Raw genomic sequence first — 19893 nt, 5'->3', positions numbered from 1 at the left:
TTACTATAAAAACAAAACACTTTTGACATTATTAATTTCGTTATGTCCAAAATTTAAGTTGGTTTTCGATTTATTTCAATAAATTATAATTAATAAAAATTTTAAGTTCGTAAATTTATTATAAATTTGTGGTAGATTGACGATTGAAATGGCTTTGGATAAGCAAAGGATTTTGAACGAACTAGGAAGTGTTGTTAATCAACTGCAAAGCGCTGACTGGTAGGTTTTTATTGTTACAATAAAATATTTTGAATGAACAATAGCAACTATTACATAAAAATACATAAACATCAGTTTCATACTACGTAAGAAGTGATTATGACCATTAACTTGTGCCTTTTTTATTTTTAGCGGGTGTATGGGAAAATTATTTTCAAATCCTGGCAACCCAAACTGTAACGGCAATTTTCAAAATGCACCTGTGAACCCAGCACCCGGTGGTTGCATGGGAGGCTGTCACCAAGGACATGGCTGGGGACATGGATGTCACGGGTATAATGCACCAGGATCAGGGGAACCATTTTCTGGTAACAGAAATTGTGGAGGATTTTGCAATCCACCGAAACTCTATGCCGACACTTATAACTATTTAAATCATAACTTAATGCAACCAGTCGTCAAAGAAGTTTACGATGATCTCAAATCGATAACACCAGGAAATACAATGATGAACAGCCCGGTGGCTGCTCAAATGGGTTTGAGACCGGCTGGTAATCCAAACCCAATGGTACCAGGCTCCATGGGAGGTGGTATGGGAAATACACCTCCTAATTATATGTCTCCAGGAATGGGAACTGCTAATAATCCATCGAATCATCATCATGCACCAAATGTTCGTTTTGGTAATCCCAATATGGACAATAATCCCATGCACATGGGTAATGCAAATGGGCTGCAGGGACAGAAAATGGGGCAACGGTCTCAACCTATGGGTGGAGTAGGTCAAAATATGGGTGGAATGGGAGCTAATATTGTTAATATGATGCTGAGTGATTCAAAACCAAGGAATTTCCCTAATCAGGGTAACGTTCAACAAGGAGGTATGGGCAACGTTCCTCCGCAAGAAATGAATATGACTCCAAATATAAATGGTAACCAAGGGCAGTACAATTCGGGAATGTCTGGTAGTCCGGGGCAGTTTAATAACATGATGCAAGGAAGTCCAGGAGGTCAAATACAAAGTCCAAATACTCAATACATGTCTCAGCCGAATATGTTCGCTAGCGCCAAAGCAAACCTACAAGGAAACCCAACGAATGGGAATGTTAATCAAATGAATGTTTATGGTCAGCATAGTGCGGGTATAGCTAAGTTTAATGAAATGTTCCCAGGGGTAATGCAAGGTGGAGATCTTGGATTTGATCCAATGGCAATTGCTATTCAGATGAATCCAGCGAACCAGCAAAGGGCTGCTATGGATACTATGCAGAAAATGATGATGAGTAATGGTGGTAACAAAGTAAATCCTTCATTATTACAACCTGTTATCAACGCCACAAACGCGGCGTTGACTAATTTAACACAGCCACCAGATAATCAAGCTCCTAATCAACAAAATAAACTTCCTTCTACTGCTCAGCAACCTGGTGGTAATGTTGGACTAGGAGCAGCTCAAAACCAGCAAGTGTATACTGCTCTTACTGGTGCTCCAACAATAAATCAGCAACAGGTACCTCAGGGACAAGTACCCTCGCAACAATATCAGGTACCTCAGGGACAAGTACCCTCGCAACAATATCAGGGGCAATATCAACAACAACAACAGCAGCAAATGGTGGATCCTAACACAGGAGCGCCTGTGTCTGGTACTCTTCCGACAGTATATGAAAATTCAGAGGACCTTAAGGCGAGTCCAGAAGGCTCACCGCCAACTACAAATCAAATGATTAAAGAGCCTATACTTCCCGCGGATACTTCTAGAAATATGCCACCTGCTAATATGAATGCAAAGTTCGAAAAATCTTACCACTACAATACTTTGGGTCAACCAGTTGAAATGCTTCCGGCAGATCCCTATCGTTTTCAAGAACCAAGTTTGCCGCAAACTTTGTCACCTCAACCGACTACTAGAAGTGATCCGGGTAGATATAGCAATGTAAAGTCCACTGTGAGCAAAACTTCCCTAATGGGAAATCGTCCTGTTGGTAAAACTCCAAGTAAGAGTCAGCTACAACGCATTTACAATCAATATAAAGGCTCCCATTCATACACGCAGCAGAACATTAAACCCCCTGATAATGCAAATTCTCATTCTGATGGTCATCTCAATATTTCCAAAACTAATAATAATCGTCAAGCCCCTATTGAAAAGGTGGGAGGAGATAGCGCTGCAAATAATAATATGAGTGCGAGCGATAATGCGGCTGGGTTAAAGCCGGGTCAAGTTGGAGATATTCCTGTTTCCAACAAACCCCCTGCTGATACCGAAAAGGTAAAATTTTCAATTTGGTACCATTTTGGATTTTTAAATTACCTACTTTTATATTGATTTTTTTACTAATTCGAAGAACATAATATATCATAATAAAATTGTTATTACTTTCAGACACCAGCAAATCATTCAAAAGTTCGGAACGGCCTACAAGATCAGACCTTTACGACTTATGCTTCAGCTGCTTGGTCTTTCCATGGAGCTACTCCTGCGCCATATATTCCTTATGCATATCGTTATCGAAACAAAGCTTAATAATTTGCTGGCGAAAAATGTAATTTATTATTATTGGCTATTCTTCTTAATGTGAATTGTTTGTTTTGCTAAAGTGATTGTAAATTGTATTAGCGCACCAATGGTGAAAATGAGATATTATAAAGTGGGTAAAAATGTAATTGTTAAAAAACAGAATTAAAGGTAACGTTGTAATGCATTCACAAATTTTATTTTAAAAAGGTTTCTTGCAAATTGTGTATTTTCATGGCATCACATCGATTTCTAACTTATAATAAAATTAGAAATTATAAACCCAGGTTTCCTCACAATGTTTTCCACGAAGTACGTATAACTCAGAAAATTTCAATTTGGTACTTGCCTTTTTAGCAGGTAGCTTTTGAACCCGCCCTCTCATGCAGCAGTTTTAAACCTCCAGGAGGCCACTATGACACAAATATTACACAATATTTCAAGGCATAAATAACTACAAATGAGGGTAGTAAAGTAACTCGTTATCACATTGCCAGTACAAAAATAATGGCGGTGATGAAGAAATCGATAATGACAACTTGATGTTTATAGTCTATGATACGTCATTGTATTGCCTTGCCTTGCTTGCTGCCTCAAAAAAAGTTGAACTGTCTACGGATGAAGTGTTTGTTGGTTTGTCGAGAGTTCGCGATTTGCTACTTTTGCTAGAGATTTCGACGTGATTTCTGCTAAACGTTAATCAAGTGTTGTTTGAACGTTAGTGGCGGTGGTGATTTGTTGAAGTGTTTAATTTCGATTCAGATTCAGACTGTGATTGTTGATTTCGGTGAATAATCAACAAAGATGTCTCTCTTCGGATCGTTGATGGGCGACGTGGAGGACGATCCGTTTTTCGGGTAAGAATTGGCTAATTAATCGCATTTCACCTTTAAATTCGCAAAACAAAAATGTTTGTTATGTATGGAAATACCCTTGAAATATCAACAATCACCGAGCTATGGCGGACATCGGATTCTACAAAAACATGGTTGATTTTTGTAATTAAACATTTTTAATCTTTTGGTAGGTCTCACATGCGTCAAATGCGCCAGATGAACAATATGATGAACTCCTTGTTCGCGGATCCTTTCGGCATGTTCGGAGGTGAGGGCCCTCTTTCCATCATGGGCCCTCGTCACACTAACGCGATGATGCCTTTCATGCCTCAGATGCCTGCACTCAACAGACTTTTCACTGGTGAGTGTTTTATTATGTAAAGTGCCACCATTTTTATAGTACTATTTTCATTCATACTGGTAGGTAGTTTTAATTTTGTAAGAATATTGTGGTCATATGTAGTCACTGACACAGTATTATACAACTTATAATGACTATGTTCAGAAATATTTAGATATTATTATGTTTATGTTTATTATTTACTAACTTCTGCCATGGCCTGTGCTTGCGTGCAGATTAAAGTTACCCATGTGTGATTACAGACAGTATCCTTAGTATGATTTCGCTGCCTATTAAGAGAGCATTTGGTACTGACTAACTGTCGGTTAAAATGAACCAACTGACCAAAGCACTAAACACACTCGTTTCGTTTGCATTTAATGTAAAGCAAACTTGTTCTTATCATATAGGTTTAGCTTTGTGCCAATCATTCCATTCCACTCAGTAGTTTTGGAGTGGAAACATATCATAGATTCGTACATACACTTACATCTCACTAACTTTCACATTTATAATATTAGAAGGATTAAAGAAGACATTTTGAAGGACATATAACATAAATGTTACACCATTACTAGTAAATGACCTGAAATTACAATGTTTTCACTATTGCACAAGTGTGGCCAATTAGGACTGGTTTGGGTTTGATACCTAGACTTAGTTAGTAGCAGCCAGATTCTTTTTTAAGTATAAAAAATATTTGACAATATCAGCTCAAAGAGATTATATTAAAACTCAAAGCATTTACTTTAATTAATCTTAAACTAGGCACTTTTGAAACATCAAATTGTATTGTCCGTCAGTCTGTCTGTTAAGTGAAATGGTTATTACATGGCAACTTGAAGGTGAACTTTATTTATTTTCCAATAGATATGGGCAGTGGCAACATGCACCATGTCTCCCCCGGCAGCTCCTTCAGCAGCAGCACCGTCGTCATGTCCAGCGGACCTGGCGGAAAGCCACAGGTTGGTGATTATTCTAAGTTACTAACCCGCGTCTTTTATCCCCTAAGGGGTTGGCACACATAAACATTAGAATGTAAACCCACTTTTTACCATTTGTGATATAAGTCCCGTGCAACTACTGAGAAATTTTCTAATATTTTGCTCGATCCGGGCATCGAACCCGAGTCCCTTAGTCCGGCAATCGCCAGACCACTCGAGCAACGAGGCGGTCAGTGTAGGCTGTATTTTGAGCTCTATCCTCTAGACACCTGTACTATAAATAGTATTAAATAAATGTAAGAAGTAAAGGCCGAACGTTATTTAGCGGGAAAAAACAAACACTCGGGAATTGATGCTATAAAAAGGCTGCCCGGTCGTACTCGAAGCACAAAGTTCTAAAACGTTCGGCCTTTACAGCAACATTTATTTAATACTATTTATAGTACTCCAGGTGTCTAGAGGCTATACATATTTTATAGTTTTTTTTTCAAAAGAACTAAAAATTTTTTGTATTTCTAGCAATAGTAAAATGACTACTATTATTACTGAAGCAAAAAATCAATGATAGAACATTGACACAGACAAGCAGGTTGTTTTGCTGGACTTACAATCCAAATTAATATGGTATCCATGTTGCAGGTATATAGTTCCACCAGCAGCACAAAGATTGGCCCGAACGGCATTAAGGAGACATGCAAGACGGTGCAGGACTCCCGCACTGGTACCAAGAAAATGGCCATAGGTGAGTTATTAATTACACCCATCCTGGAGCTATACAACCTACATAGCTCCGTCCCTCTTGCACTGATCAGTGATCGACCTTTTTTTTTATGTTAAATGGGCCGACTTTTGGCCGCTATCTCACCTGATGGTAAGTGATGATGCGACCTACGGTGGAGCACGTCTGCCCATAAGCAACCTATTTACTATTCTGACACAATTGTAATAGCAGACTAAGGCCCCTGGCTTTGCACAGATATTAATGTCTCTCTACTACTTACTACATAATTTTTGTATGGTATAAGCCAGTAAACAAGCTTTCTGATCACCTGATGGTAAGCAATAGCTGCTGAAACACCAAAGGCGTTACCAATGCGTTGCTGGCCTTTTGGGGTTTAGGAATTTAGGTATGTTACATCATCAGATTTCCTTTTTGATTCTGATTAGTATCTTAATGTAAGGAATCAATGAACGAGTTTCTTCTTTGGTTGAAAGAGATCGAAACAAGACCCAATAAACCAACCAATTAGTACTCGTACTGAGGCCTTTGGCCTGGCTTTTGTGCAAATACTTAGGTAGCTAGCTATGTTGCTATGTAATAGTTATTAATTTTGTCTGCATTTAATACAATGGAGCAGAACATACCTACATAATTACCTTTGTTACAAATAACAATGAATATACATAATTAATTTAAACATTTTTCATAACTAATGGGATCCTGCATATGTGGTTTTTGTGGTCTAAAGTCGGAAATGAAATAATCTTTAATACGTATTGTATATTTTGCCTGTGTTTGGTTAATTTATTGTTTGTATTGTTACAATGTGATTTCAAATGTAGCGAATTTAGCTAATAATTTTAGTCAACTACAATTCGTATTACTATTGTTCCTGATTTTGCCATCTTTATTTAAAAATATAACAAAATATGACCCCCATGACCCTTGAATACATCTCGCTTCCTTTACTTTCATGCGCCTCGTCATACAAACGGATCATCAATTCATTTATTTATTAAGACTACAAAAGGCAACCTGTGAATACAATGTATTGAATAAAAGGTTTCTCTGTCCAAGTTATTTGCTCGTCCCAAAGTGCAAATGTCATGAAGGAGTTGCTAACGAACAGGCGAACTCCATCGAGTAGCATCATCGCTTATCATTATCACTGAGTGAAGGTGAAGTTATGATCAAATGTTGGCTTAGCTATAATATAAAAATGAATTGCTAAATATGTTGTTAAGCGCATATCTCGAAAACAGCTGAACCGACTTTGATAATTTTATTATTTTTTTGTTGTTTTTGTTAGGAGAAGATTCTTATGTCAGAAAATAAATAATAAATATGTCTTGCAATTAGCGCTATCTCACAGAAAAATGCCGTGAAACAACACGTGCGTTGTGTTTCGCCACGTGTTTGATAGATATTACGGTAGCTGTAGGTCCGATCCCTAAAAGGTGAACAACATAGGTACATGCAACTCCTATGGTGCAACACCATTGCCATGAGCGGCGTCGATGGCTTGTTCCTATTTCCAAAAATAAATAAACTGTTGCCTAAAATAAACACAGGTAGTTGATATTATTTCTGTCTGGCGTGGTCTAACTTTAGATACAATGCTGTAGTTATTATGAATGATGCTCATTAGCTGGGCGTGACAAATATTCGAACATTACTCATGTTTTTGCAGTATTGGTCAAATACTCTAACGTCACTCAATTTTAAGACGCTCTCAAGAATCTTTGTAAAAAACAGAGATAGCACGATATTTAATTACCATTTAAAATTGAGAAGCATTTCAGTATTCGGGCGTATGTCTGTTTAGTTGGAATGTATTTACTGACTGACGGGTTCAAATGAAAATCATGTTAGATTTCGGATGTCTATTTATCAAATGAGTTAAACCAAACATACAGCACAGCAGCCCTACACGAATTCTTTATTGAACCTGATTTAAATAAAGACTTCGCGTAGGGCTGCTATTAACACGAATCTTATAATATTACTATTATAAAGTTGAAGAGTTTGTGTATTTGTTGGAACGCGCTAATCTCCGTAACTACTGGTCCGATTTGAAAAAATATTTTTGTGTTGTATAGTCCATTTTTCGAAGAAGGTTATAAAACATCATGCTACGCCCAAAAGGAGCCTCAATAAAGCTTTCTATAACCTAATCAAAGGCATTTGAACTTTAAAAGCAGCAGTTTAAACCAACATTGTAATATTGTCTGCAACAGTCTGTACACTGCACAATATTTATAATTCTTTACACAATATGTAATGTTCTGGCGTTCAAAGCACGTTACTCGAGCCAAATGTTTTCACCTGTACGCTGACACATTTTATAAGAATTTCAAGAAGGCCCACTCATTAAATTATGTTCAATATTGTATTAATATTTTACTACTCCAGTGAAGCAGTAAAATGCATTGTAAAGTACAATAGGGTAGATGACTTATTTTTTTAGGGTTCCGTAGCCAAATGGCAAAAAACGGAGCCCTTATTTGTTTTAATTTCCGCCTTGTAGATTATTTTAAAACATTAGACACGTATTTTTTATTTCCTTACAGAAACAAATACTTTCGAAAATATATCGATTTGAAGTATCGCGTGATGTCACTTCTAGGTACATGTTTTAAGTAGAAATGACGTATTTGCTCCCACTACTAAACTTAAATTCGTTTTATCTAAGTATTCTAAACTTATATGTCAAAAAAAACGTGTCTAATGTTTTTTCATTACCTAACAGATGGACTCAGTGCCTCCTATAATGTTTTTCCTTTCTGAAAAAGAAATACACATTTCTTTGCCACACTTTCCTCTTGTTGTGAAGGAGTTTATCACTAAATAGACTCGATATCCTCATAGTAAGCGGATTTTCCCCCAAGAAAGTAGGTTAATGTGTTTGTAAAATGATATGAGTCTAACCTCATCAATTCATGGTACCCCGATTCCTTATTTACCCTCGCTAGAGGCCATAGCCTCATTAGCGAATGAAAGACACATTTTTTCTTCGCGTATACATATACCACTCCTTTTATCTTCAACGGGTAGGGAAGTTGGGTATCTTAAATGTAATACCTTATTTTCGCCAGTTGATACTCATCAACTCACTCTCATGTAATACGGGTGAATATAAAAACAAAAGAGTATACATAATTTTTTGTATACACTTTGTACACTTTTTGTACGCAGTGTGTACCAAATAGCAGATCGATAGGAAAGGAAGGGGGTAATTACTAAATTAGACTCAAACAAACGAAAATGGTCATCTATTATATAAAAAAAAATCGGGTTTTCCTTTCTGACGCTATAACCCCAGAACGGACGAACCGATTTCCACGGTTTTGCTTTTGTTGGAAAGGTCGCGGGCTCCGTGAGGTTTATAGCAAAGAAAATTCATATTATTGGTGGCGAAACGGAGTTCGCCGGATTTGTTAGTGCCAAACAAAATATGTAGTTTGAAAAACAATTTTCTTCAACATATTTTCTTGTCAGCTAGACATGTTTGTGTTCCACGTGTATTTTTCCAGTCAGTAGCACCTCCGGCACTGAAGTCATTCTCCTCTGTCTATAAATAAATGAGGGTGACGCAATTACTTGGTTTTTTCTACTCCCTATTCAGTATCTTGTTTATTTGTGTATGTGTGGGTGGAGTTTTTATACGTATGTGTGTCTGTGAAATCTCTGTCTAGTCTAGTCTCAACTGATATGGATTTATGAAGAAAAAGATTTTGTTGATGCTAGTTGCCTCAAGTTTTCTTCATATTCATGAGTTATTGTAAAATCTGTCTTCTATACTACTGCTTAAGGTTGTAAATGGTTTAAGAATAGGTTATATAGAAAGCTGGAATTGTCTTCTACTTGAGGTTGTGGGTTTTTATCCTGCAGGAGTCTTGGGAAAGTACCTATTGGTAGTGGGTTTTTCAATCGTTCATTTCTTGCTAGTGCCACTTTAAGCATTTGGTTTGTCTCCGTTACTGTCAATATCTTGTGGTCTATTAAGTACTTAATAATGTACAATTCATAGAACATGTATGATACCATAAAGCAAATACAAAAAGGAGAGGTAATAACTGGATTTCCTTTCAACATAAATACATAATGCGTGACACTTTACGGGGTGCGCTAGACGGTACAAACCATGTCCCTCACTATTTTCCAAAATGCAGTCCCATATTTGCAAGTTGCCAATTGTCCACATCTTAATGTTCCATTTTCTTAGCGTTTAAAACCTGTCTACACCTTCTTACTTATAATATCATTGAGCAGGGCTCCATTTTTTTGTCACAGTGCATGTAACTTCCAACTACCATTAAACGTCATACCAATAGATAGAATCCATTTCAATTTCATGACAATTTAAACAAAATTAACAAACAGTCGTAGGTAAATGACTATGTATATGTATATGACTATGTGTGGGCTATGTTAATATATTACCCACAGTAAATATTCTAGATTGCTATCGGCTAACGCAAGCATATTATTATATTGTGTGAATAACACAATAACTCTCAGACCGTAGCTTATGTAAATAAATTATCTATTCTGTTCATTTTCAAGAGAACATTTCTCATATTTTTCTTTGTTTTTCTACTCTAGTATGTTGATGGTTGAGTATTTAAATAAGATAGGTATTGTGCAATTTATGATTCTAGTTGCTATTTGCCAACCTATTAGAGTAATTACTAATAGACGTCTTATGTAATGTACTAGCTTCTGCCCGTGGCTTCGCTCGTGTTCTCCTAGGATAAAAGCGTATGGGATAAATTGTGGACTGTAATAAGTCCACAATCTATCTCTGTTCCAAATTTCATCCTGATTCTTATAGCCTTTTTGACGTGATGTGTCTCTCAGACACACAAACATACATGGATCTTATAAACTTTCGCTTTTATAATGTAGTAAAGTAAGAAAGTCACACCAATAGGCTGCAGCTTCTTTTGATGGATGGAGGGAAATATCGTATAAAAGCTATTTCCTACATATTACTTACTATTAAAAACAAAATAAATTAGTTTAGTTAGCATTAAACCTTCTTCATTTATACAACAGCTTATTAAGCTTCACTATTAGACATAAATCTTTTTGTTATGCCACTTAGACAAAACTTCTTCTGTTTAATGCATGCCTTGGCAGCCTTTAATTAAGGCTACACTACAAAATATAAGAATTATCTTGTATCCTCAGTATGTATGCTTTGTTTGTTGTCCTTAAATAAATAATATTTCCATAACACACCGACAATTTTGTCGCTATCACGCTATAGATTAATATTTTATCTGGGGGCACGGCAGTGCCCCCGCCAAGTCGAGCAAAAAAAAAGCGGCACGGCCGTACCATCCTTTTCTCGAAGCAATTCGGGCCTTTTTCGACCCCCTATAATTCGGTTGTGGATAAAGCAAGAAACCTGAATCTTCAGTAACTAATCCGGCATTGTATAAACACGGAATATTTAAAATTTCAGTCAATTTGAACCAGTAGTTTAAGAATGACAACTTGTTAAAGTTTCTAAATTTTGTCACTCACTGACTCACCGATCATCAAAAGTCCAAGGCACTTCTAGCAGACTTAGAAGCTTCATATTTGGAATACATATAGAGTTTAGTGTCTTAATCATGGGAAAACTTAAATATTTTGTAATTTCGGTCCAGTTTTCCAAATACACCAACTGCATCAATAACTTTGTAATCCCATATAAATATATGGGATTACAAAGTTATTTATGCAGTTGGTGGTTGGTGGTAGTTATAAATTTAATAGGTGTAGATAGGTACCTACCATATGAGGCAAGGGAGGGGTATAGGGTGGGTAAGGGTGTGTTTAGCCCATGAAACTGAACAACATTATTACTTGTAAAATGGTCGACGTAATGAAAAACACATGATTGGACATGTCTTGAAGTACGAAAATCATAGACTATTGCAGCAATATTAAAAAGAAAAAGAAAAAGAGGAAGACTACATATAAAAATAAGAAAATATCATAAGACCTTTAACAAAATTCGTTAGAAGTAGATGGTATCAAAAAGAAAGGCTCTACAAAAAGAAGTGAGATCCCATCAAAAACATCCTGTAAAAAACCCAAGTCTCGCAGCTCAGTCTTTCTACCGTCAAAAGTTGTGAGATCCATGTAATACCAAGTCGGTTAATCTATTTAGTGTCTACTTGAAGGACCTTCTGTCTTAAGTTATTACATAAGTTATTATCATGCCAATATTAAAAATATTTAACGTTTTAAACAAATAGATCGACTTGGACATCGCATGAAAACAAAATGAATATTACAATATTATATTAGATTCTTTAGTCTCTCGCGCCTCACGCGATTGAAACTCTCGTTCCTGTTGGTCGCTGGCCCGTCGTGCTGTGTAGTGTGATACATACTAATAATCAAATCAAGCGATGTCCAAGTCGATCTATTTTTGTTTAAAACGTTAAATATTTTTAATATTGGCATGATAATAACTTATGTAATAACTTAAGACAGAAGGTCCTTCAAGTAGACACTAAATAGATTAACCGACTTGGTATTACATGGATCTCACAACTTTTGACGGTAGAAAGACTGAGCTGCGAGACTTGGGTTTTTTACAGGATGTTTTTGATGGGATTAACTTTGTCACGCTGCCCAGTTAACAAATCATCTCGAGTTGACACGTGGCGACCGACCCTTATCACGTGACTTCTATGTTATGAAACCTTGCACGTTGATGGAATAGGAAAAACCCCTTAAATTTTGAGTAACAGGTAAAAAAAGTAAAAAAGGGGACACTGAAAAGGGTTCTCGATTCGGTTGGTTAATTTGCCGAATATTTTCGGTATTTTTCGAGGTTTTCTGTTATGATTTTCCTTAATGTATAATGTTTAGAGTGGTTTTTCCCTAAGTGGGTTGTTCGTATAATTTTTGTGGAGCCTAAGTAGTTTTGTGCTTAGGCAATTTTCATTTTTGCGTTGCTAGATTAAATCCTTAAGTCTTTGGGAATATCCGGAGCTACGGACTACCTAGCGGGTTTACCGGGGTTTCGGCTCAAAAGGAAGGAGTAGGAATGAGGTGGTTTTAGTCAGTAAGAATCTGTCACTCCCTCTCGCCTCGTCCAAGGCGGGAGAAGTCATTAGATGATTTTTCCTTCTAAAAAGTCTCTAGTAATAAGTAGAGGCGGAATTGTGTGTATTATTTTATTTTATATATCCCTACTTTAATTTAGACTTTGGTGACTGATCTAAACGAGTAGTGTATAATTAATTCACAGCGACGCACTCCAAAGAAAATCGCTTCTTATGTTATGAAACTAGTGCAAGTATTTTTACAGTTACTATGTTTTAATTTAAAATTCCAGGTCACCACATTGGCGAAAGGGCTCACCTGATTGAGAGGGAGCAGAATTACTACACAGGCGACGCCGAGGAACGGCAGGAGTTCATAAATCTGGATGAAGAGGAGGCTGAGGACTTTGACAGGTGATTTTATACCCTAGTACTTTGATGTAAGCTTTAATTTACTTTGTCAGGTTTAGGAGTCAGTTCTACGGTTTTAATGACAAAGGTATATGTTTGGTGAAGAGTATTTATTAAGTAAATTATGTGGCAAATTACGGTTAATGTGTCAGTTGGTATTGGCTATTTATTTTATGGCTGGGTAAAATATATAATGATATTTTGGTAATAATAATCATTATTGTTCATTTTTCAAACAGCAAGCTGTTGATGCGAACAAGATCTTTACGTCAACCCATCTTTTTTACTTATTTAAATTGGTCTTGTTGTTTATCAAGTATTGTAAAAATTGTACTAATTGTCATTATTATACGAACTTTACTAAGGACTTTGGGCATAAAAAAAACACAGTTTATAGACTTTATTTTAGTACACATTTGTTACAATTCTTATACTAATATTAGTAACTTCAATAGTGTACAGTTCTGTTAGCATGTGTTTATAATTTCTACCACTATTTGCTATAGCTGTTGGTTTTCCATAAATGAACAATTTGATCGTTGAGAAGCACATTGTAAATAAGTGGAAAGTTGAGTAGTCTACCTTATGTCAGAGAGGAAAAATATACTGGACAATCGGCAACAATTACACCTATACAAAGCAACAATAACATCTAAATTGTGAACCACCTAATTTATCTAATATCTGATTCCAGGGAGTTCCAATACAAAGCCGGCTCCTCGAACGCCCGCGGTCGCACCGCTATCCAGGCCGCCCGCCGCGAGCCACAACGCCTCGCCCTGCCCGCCCCGCCGCCCACCGTACAAGTACCCAAGTGAGTTACGTTATGTACCCTATTTGTATTAGTCGTAAAGTCGAGATTTGGATTGTAGAAATATGAGTACTTAGGTCTTTTGTGTAGGTGTATTAAAAAGTACTGGTAGGTTCCTGTAGCATATCGAAGGACTGGAACAATCTGCCTGCTGCGGTTTTTCCATCGGATTACAATGTGGGTGTCTTCAAGTCTAGAGTGAATAGGCTCTTAAGAAACTAGTGCGCCTCACCATTAACGATTACATCACTACTTACCATCAGGTGGGATTGTAGTCAAGCATTAGTTTTTATCGAATAAAAAAAAATATATATATAGAATGTTTTTGTTAATATCAAGTCACTGATTCTACCAAAAACTGCATTTGGTGTGTTTTTTGAAATTATGACTCAAGATGGATCTTAGTTTGACTATGATAGTACACTGTCTGGTCTGATTTTGTGATCAAAATCACTACACCGAGTACTGAAGTAATATTAATGTTACTTCCACATCATATTGCAGTTTAAATGTTAAAAACGTTACCGTGAATTAAACAGTTTAAAATATATAATTGGTATATCAAAGTCATAATCATTTATTTCAATTAGACTAGGAAGGCACTTTTGAACATCAAAGCAAATACTTAAAATGTCAATCTGTCGGTCAGTCCTCTAGAGACGCTATAAACTGATGTTACCCACGTCTCTCAATAAGAGTGGCGTTAAACAACACCTATGCTTATCTTTCTACAGTCCATTGGACAGATGGTGTAATAGGTAAAAACAACATAATTCACGAAAATAGCATGCTTTTTGAAAAGGTTCCAGTATAACAAGGGATATTCAATTGTCGATAAGAAAATCTACAATCAAAATTAGTACTTATGGTCATAGTATTTGTTTCCTTTTTTATTTAGTAAATGTTTAGTGTGGTATGTCAATAAGAGCTATTTTCTCTTAGCACATTTTGTTATATTATTATGTATTATCTATACCCGAGTAGTTGCTAGCATGTATGTGTGCCTTTCTTTGGTTAATGTGGCTTCTTTTTTTCTATATTTTATATATATTTTTCATTTTATTATTTGTAATAGAGGCGGTTGTACTGACGACATGTTTTGCCACTTTATGGGTGGGTTAAAATACTATACTAACTGTTGTACTCAGAGAAATTTAATGGTTACTTAAACTATTCCTTAGTAACGACTTCGTACCGAAAACAATTGCTATGGACTGAGTTAAGTTACCATTAAATTACTCTGAGTAGGACAGTAAGTATGTATCATTGATGCTATGCTATAGAAAAGTATAGTTGTATGTTAAAAGTGTAATTTGAAAAGAAGAAAAACAGGCCTATTTATTTTAGTTGAAATAATAATGAAGATGGAAAAAGGCAATGTATAAAACAATATAAAGTAACATGGCATGGGTTGTATGCTGTTCTGGAACAGGGCTAAATAAATTCTGGTACAGTGCGTAACATACTCAATAATAACACGCCTACCTCTTTTGACCCAGCAGTTAGCACGTGCTAGTAAAACTACAAACAATAAAAACGTGGCAAAACATGAAAATAAAACCTTAAACTAACTAGAAAAAGGTTACATCTCAAATAAAATTGAGATTAAAACATCTAGTGCTACAGCTGTCCACGGGGGACGTAGATTGTTTACCAATCAGTATCCTTAGTATGAGTTTACTTTACGTTTAAAGTAATCGAAACCAAAACGCGTTGGGCGCTTTGATTGGTTAGTTTATTTAAGCCGGCCAATCAACGCCCCGAACGCGTTCCCATTTTCGTTACTTTAAACGTAAAGCAAAGTCGTACTAAGGGTGACAGGTGATCAGTTTGCTCATGTGACGAATATATTTCATAAGAAAATTAAAGTGTCAGTAGAACCGTCTCGCTCCGTAGTTAGCTAGCATGGTATACGTTGCAGTACAAGTAGTGAGGTGTCAGGGCGCCGCCCCAGTTCAGTCCGGCCGGCCTCCCGCCGTCCCATACGGACCGCTGCCAGCCCTCTCACCTTAACCTCCAGGTAAACACACCAACCTTTTCTCGTACCACTCACACAAGTCTTCGAGTCTGCAGTATGGATAACAGCGAGTCAAACTATCCTTTGGACTGTCAAAATGCTTTAAATCTATCACTTCTTGCGAAAACGTGGCCCTTTAATTGAAATAATCGAGTGAATTAATCGAGAGACGCCCGATTAATTTCAAGTCACGGTGGGACTCATATTAATAAGCAGTATTGTGCATTCCGATTCATTGTGTGATCAGATTTGAATTTATTATTAATTTATTAATCTTTTCATCACTATAAAATAGATTTCGTTTAACGTTTAAAGCTGACTGTAGGATAGCGTTCAAAGATTATTATTCTATTTTATTTTCAACTTTATTGTCAAATAATAAGGTTGATAACAGTTCGGGATGGTTTGACGTGCTGGTGTCTGTACACTAATATCGGTACTTAATCAGTAATTAATTATTGTTTAATACTATCTAGTCTTGACCTGTCTATAAAGAAATAGACTAGGTCTAACTCTAAATAACTTCTAATTCTTGGTTACTTTATTCTTGAGTACTTTAGTTCTCTCTTATAAGCTAACTATTAATATTGGTTAATAATTTTCAAAGTAACTCTTTCATGAAGACTTATATCGAAATGAGGATTGTACAATGAAATGGTATTAAAACTATTATCAAGTATTTCCTTTAAACATTACTGAGTTCAAGCAAATATAGCCCATAATGATAGATTAGTGAAGATTCAGAATCGTATTGGTTGTCTACCGCATTCAAATACATTTCATGGTTACATACTGCCGCACTCAGAGACATTTAATGATTACTTAAACTATTCCTTAGTAACGATTTTGTCCTGAAAACAATTGCTAAGGACTGGGTTAAGTAATCAATGAATGTCTCTGAGTGCGGCAGTTAGACCATTATTTAGTATTTTATTATGAAAGCCCCTAAAGAAATGAGTGTGACAGTAAGACAAGTTTGGACATAAATCTTGAAGTTGAAAACAAAATGGCGATTTCAAAAATCTTATTCCAAATTTTTCCAATCAGTTCCAGATTGTGGAGGAGGCGTTACTACTATTAAACCCGTAAAACTTATTAATAATATATATTTGTGGCTATTATTATTGCTATGTGTATACCTGCTATAAGTACATTTTTATATGATTTGCTATAATTATGTTAATTCAGCATGTTTTTAATTTTTCTTAATCTAATTTAATAAGTATAAGTTCCCTTTATAATTGCATGAAACCCGTTTTCTTGGTTAAATAATTAAAACAGAAATATTTAAAAAGGTTTTTGGTGTTCAAATAAACATATGTATTTCTTGTAAATATTTGTAATGCCAAAAGTAAATTTACTTATCTATGATTTCCTTGCGCATGGAGGAATAAAGTTATGAGTTGTGGTGTTCTTAAATATATTATATTAATTGTACATACTTATTAGGCGGCTAGTTTAAAAATAGCTAGTAAATTAAAGTGTAGATATCATTTTTAATCAGTAATCAATGTTGTAAATGACGAATGAAAGTACCTACTAAAATTGCGCAAGGTTTGCGCATCACTCTACACCAGTAGCGCAATGCTACCAGAATGGAAACTAATTGCAAGAATAATTTAATCATTTACGTATAATTAATAACGATTTATATCATCATTGTAAATACTTTTTAACAATTAAATTATAAGTGGAGAATAAACAACATTTAAAAAAAAGGCACTTATCTTAAGGCGAGTGTTTATACTAAAGAAAAATATTACGTTTACAGCCCGAGCGTGCGCGAGGTATACGGCGGGTCGCACCCGCAGCGCCACCACCGGCACAAGCAACACAAGGCGCACGCACACCGACCCGCGCCCGCCGACCACTAGACCCACAAGCCCTGCAAGCTCTATTAACCCCGCGAAAGACCCGCGACCACCCGCGGCCCGACAGCGGCGTAGACTACGGTTACACATCACTACTATTTATGTATTTTAATTTAATTGTCCAACAGCCGGTGATGTTTCATTTTATTTCATTTCTCCTACATTTTAATATCAATTGCCATGTGCATATATGGACCGGTCTAGGATATACAAACGAAAAGGAGTAACGGTAGAACGGGGTGAATAGAATTCGAGGGGTGAATAAATACAGAAGGGGTGTGAATAAATGTTGGGAAAAATAACATCTATTCACCCCATTCTTGTGTCTATTCACCCTTTGAATTCTATTCACCTCGTTTTAAGGTATCTTTTTGGTTTATGTTTAGTCCTTGAGGCGCTAGTCTTTTCAGCAATAGATTTTGTTACTAATCTATTCGTTAAATTAACGACAAACTAACATCTAGGAGAGACTAAAAGGACTTTGTGCCTCAGTGGCGCCAACTAGCGAGAATGAATTTTGCCAAATTGACTTATGTTTTTGATTATCTGATTACGAGTGTCCTCCCGACATTTCACATTTTGCGCTCAATGACGTTCGTTCCTTCAAGTAACGTGTTTTGATTAAGTTTGATTTTTGATTATAGAATGAATTTGAAAATTCTAGAATTTTATTTTCGGGTTTCCTGATTTTAGTCGATTACAAATTGTATTCAGTTTTCATTATTTGTAACAGTGTGACCTGTAGCATGCGAACAAATAAATTTGGACAGGTTTTCCGCGTGTTTATTGCCAAAATATGTTTGAAAATTTATTTACGCGGCCTTTCCGAGGTCTTTGGAACTGCAAGATTCTCGTTTTTAGTTAAACTCCCTTGATCTCTTTTCCTGTTCAATTTATTTGTTGGCAGGCCGCTGCCGTTACAAAACGACTCGTGATATCGCCTTGTATCGTGATCTATATTGTCTAATGACTTCGGACGTAGACTTAGTGAAAATGTAATAAAATAGGACATAAATAATAATATTCAAATGTCATTGCCCCTCGGCGCAAAACCTCCTTTGATTGGACTCTGTACGCGGTGACCACGACAAAATGGCGACCTGTCAATGATGGCGGCAAAGTTTTAAAGATGGCTGCCATTGTTTTCGATACATATTCCTTATTAAAAATCAATTACAGTTTCAAATTCTACAAATAAATAGTTAAATAAATTCAGTGTCGTGGTAATGTGTGCTTTGTCCAAAATTCCATAACTTATCTACCTGTATTCTCCCACCTGACAACCGTACTCTGTGTTAGAAAATAGTCTGATAAATTACCGTGTTCTGTAATCTGTGGCGATGGTTACTTTTGCCCCAATTCATATTCATTGTAACATGGTACTTACCATCTATATTGACCAACTACATCAAGCCACAGATTTATTTAATATTAGGTAGATTTAATGTCATAGTATACCTATCTGTCTCCAACCAATATTTCGTAGTTCAAAACAAAATTCTAAAAATTGTTATAATATAAAACGTTGATTTTTCGGAATTTCGTGGAAAAAACTATTCATTTCAAATTTTACATATCCGAATCTTGAGTTTAGAATAGCATTCGAAATCTTAAGTTCTTATATCGTAAATAAGATTATGATTAATTATAAAAAACTCATTAGTTGTATAAGTGTCGTACTTATAAGTTTTTTCGATAAATTGTTCCAAGTTCATCCTTATAGAGGTCGACTGATAAATTTTTGTTCGTCATTCTTTAATTTATTCGTCGATTTCGATAAAATAGTAATTTCAATACAATATGAAGAGTTTCCATAGATGTAGATGTCTGTCTGTGTACCCTCTAGGCGGATATTAGTTCACAAAGTAATAAATAAGGATTTTTTAGACTAAGGTCCATCGGCCATTGAGACGAGTTACTGTTTGCAGCTAAAATGGCACAAATGGCGTTTTGTTAATACAGAGTAAACTTTGACTGTGATACCGTAGAGTATATTTTGTATTACCTCGTCGTGCGAAGGTAGAAGGGTTAGTTTCCAGTTTGAAGGTTCCCGTGTAGTATTAATGACAGGTCTGAATGGCCCCTGGTAGTACGTTTACCTCCATCCCGTCATTCTCAGTTTGTTTGTCGTAACAACAGTTCTGCACAAAATTACAACGGTGCTGGACCGCTACAAATCGCTCATTCCTTCAAATAAATTAATTATTTTATTTATT

General features: G+C 36.0%; 2 protein-coding genes across 4 annotated transcripts; both read left to right on the top strand.

Moving 5' to 3' along the window:
• Positions 1-22: 22 nt before the first annotated feature.
• On the top strand, positions 23-2761 carry LOC118272039 (myb-like protein AA). Its single transcript, XM_035588340.2, has 3 exons — positions 23-219; positions 352-2431; positions 2546-2761. Exons 1-3 carry the CDS (start codon positions 149-151, stop codon positions 2684-2686), a joined length of 2292 nt encoding a protein of 763 aa, XP_035444233.2. The 5' UTR covers positions 23-148; the 3' UTR covers positions 2687-2761.
• A 481-nt stretch (positions 2762-3242) lies between these two features.
• LOC118271750 (myeloid leukemia factor) lies at positions 3243-19891 on the top strand. 3 transcript variants are annotated; one of them, XM_035587930.2, is made up of 9 exons: positions 3247-3534; positions 3705-3874; positions 4724-4818; positions 5437-5539; positions 12861-12981; positions 13673-13792; positions 15711-15809; positions 16854-16891; positions 17578-19891. In XM_035587930.2, exons 1-8 carry the CDS (start codon positions 3482-3484, stop codon positions 16885-16887), a joined length of 795 nt encoding a protein of 264 aa, XP_035443823.2. In that variant the 5' UTR covers positions 3247-3481; the 3' UTR covers positions 16888-16891; positions 17578-19891. The 3 variants fall into 3 exon arrangements, with proteins under 3 accessions (XP_035443824.2, XP_035443823.2, XP_035443822.2); XM_035587929.2 differs by lacking the exon at positions 16854-16891 and having other exon boundaries at positions 3248-3534; XM_035587931.2 differs by lacking the exons at positions 15711-15809; positions 16854-16891 and having other exon boundaries at positions 3243-3534.
• The last annotated feature ends 2 nt before the right edge of the window (positions 19892-19893 follow it).

This window comes from Spodoptera frugiperda, chromosome 5, assembly GCF_023101765.2.
Source record: "Spodoptera frugiperda isolate SF20-4 chromosome 5, AGI-APGP_CSIRO_Sfru_2.0, whole genome shotgun sequence".
In the NCBI taxonomy this organism is placed as follows: Eukaryota; Metazoa; Arthropoda; class Insecta; order Lepidoptera; family Noctuidae; genus Spodoptera; species Spodoptera frugiperda.
The sequence above is the reverse complement of the archived record's forward strand: the minus strand, read 5'-3'. Positions and strand labels throughout refer to the sequence as shown.

Coding starts and splice junctions, on each gene's coding strand:
- LOC118272039 (XM_035588340.2), top strand. CDS start 149: ATGGCTTTGGATAAGCAAAGGATTTTGAACGAACTAGGAAGTGTTGTT. Junction 220..351: donor CAACTGCAAAGCGCTGACTG/GTAGGTTTTTAT, acceptor TTTTATTTTTAG/CGGGTGTATGGGAAAATTAT. Junction 2,432..2,545: donor CCCCTGCTGATACCGAAAAG/GTAAAATTTTCA, acceptor TATTACTTTCAG/ACACCAGCAAATCATTCAAA.
- LOC118271750 (XM_035587929.2), top strand. CDS start 3,482: ATGTCTCTCTTCGGATCGTTGATGGGCGACGTGGAGGACGATCCGTTT. Junction 5,540..12,860: donor TACCAAGAAAATGGCCATAG/GTGAGTTATTAA, acceptor TTAAAATTCCAG/GTCACCACATTGGCGAAAGG. Junction 12,982..13,672: donor GAGGCTGAGGACTTTGACAG/GTGATTTTATAC, acceptor ATCTGATTCCAG/GGAGTTCCAATACAAAGCCG.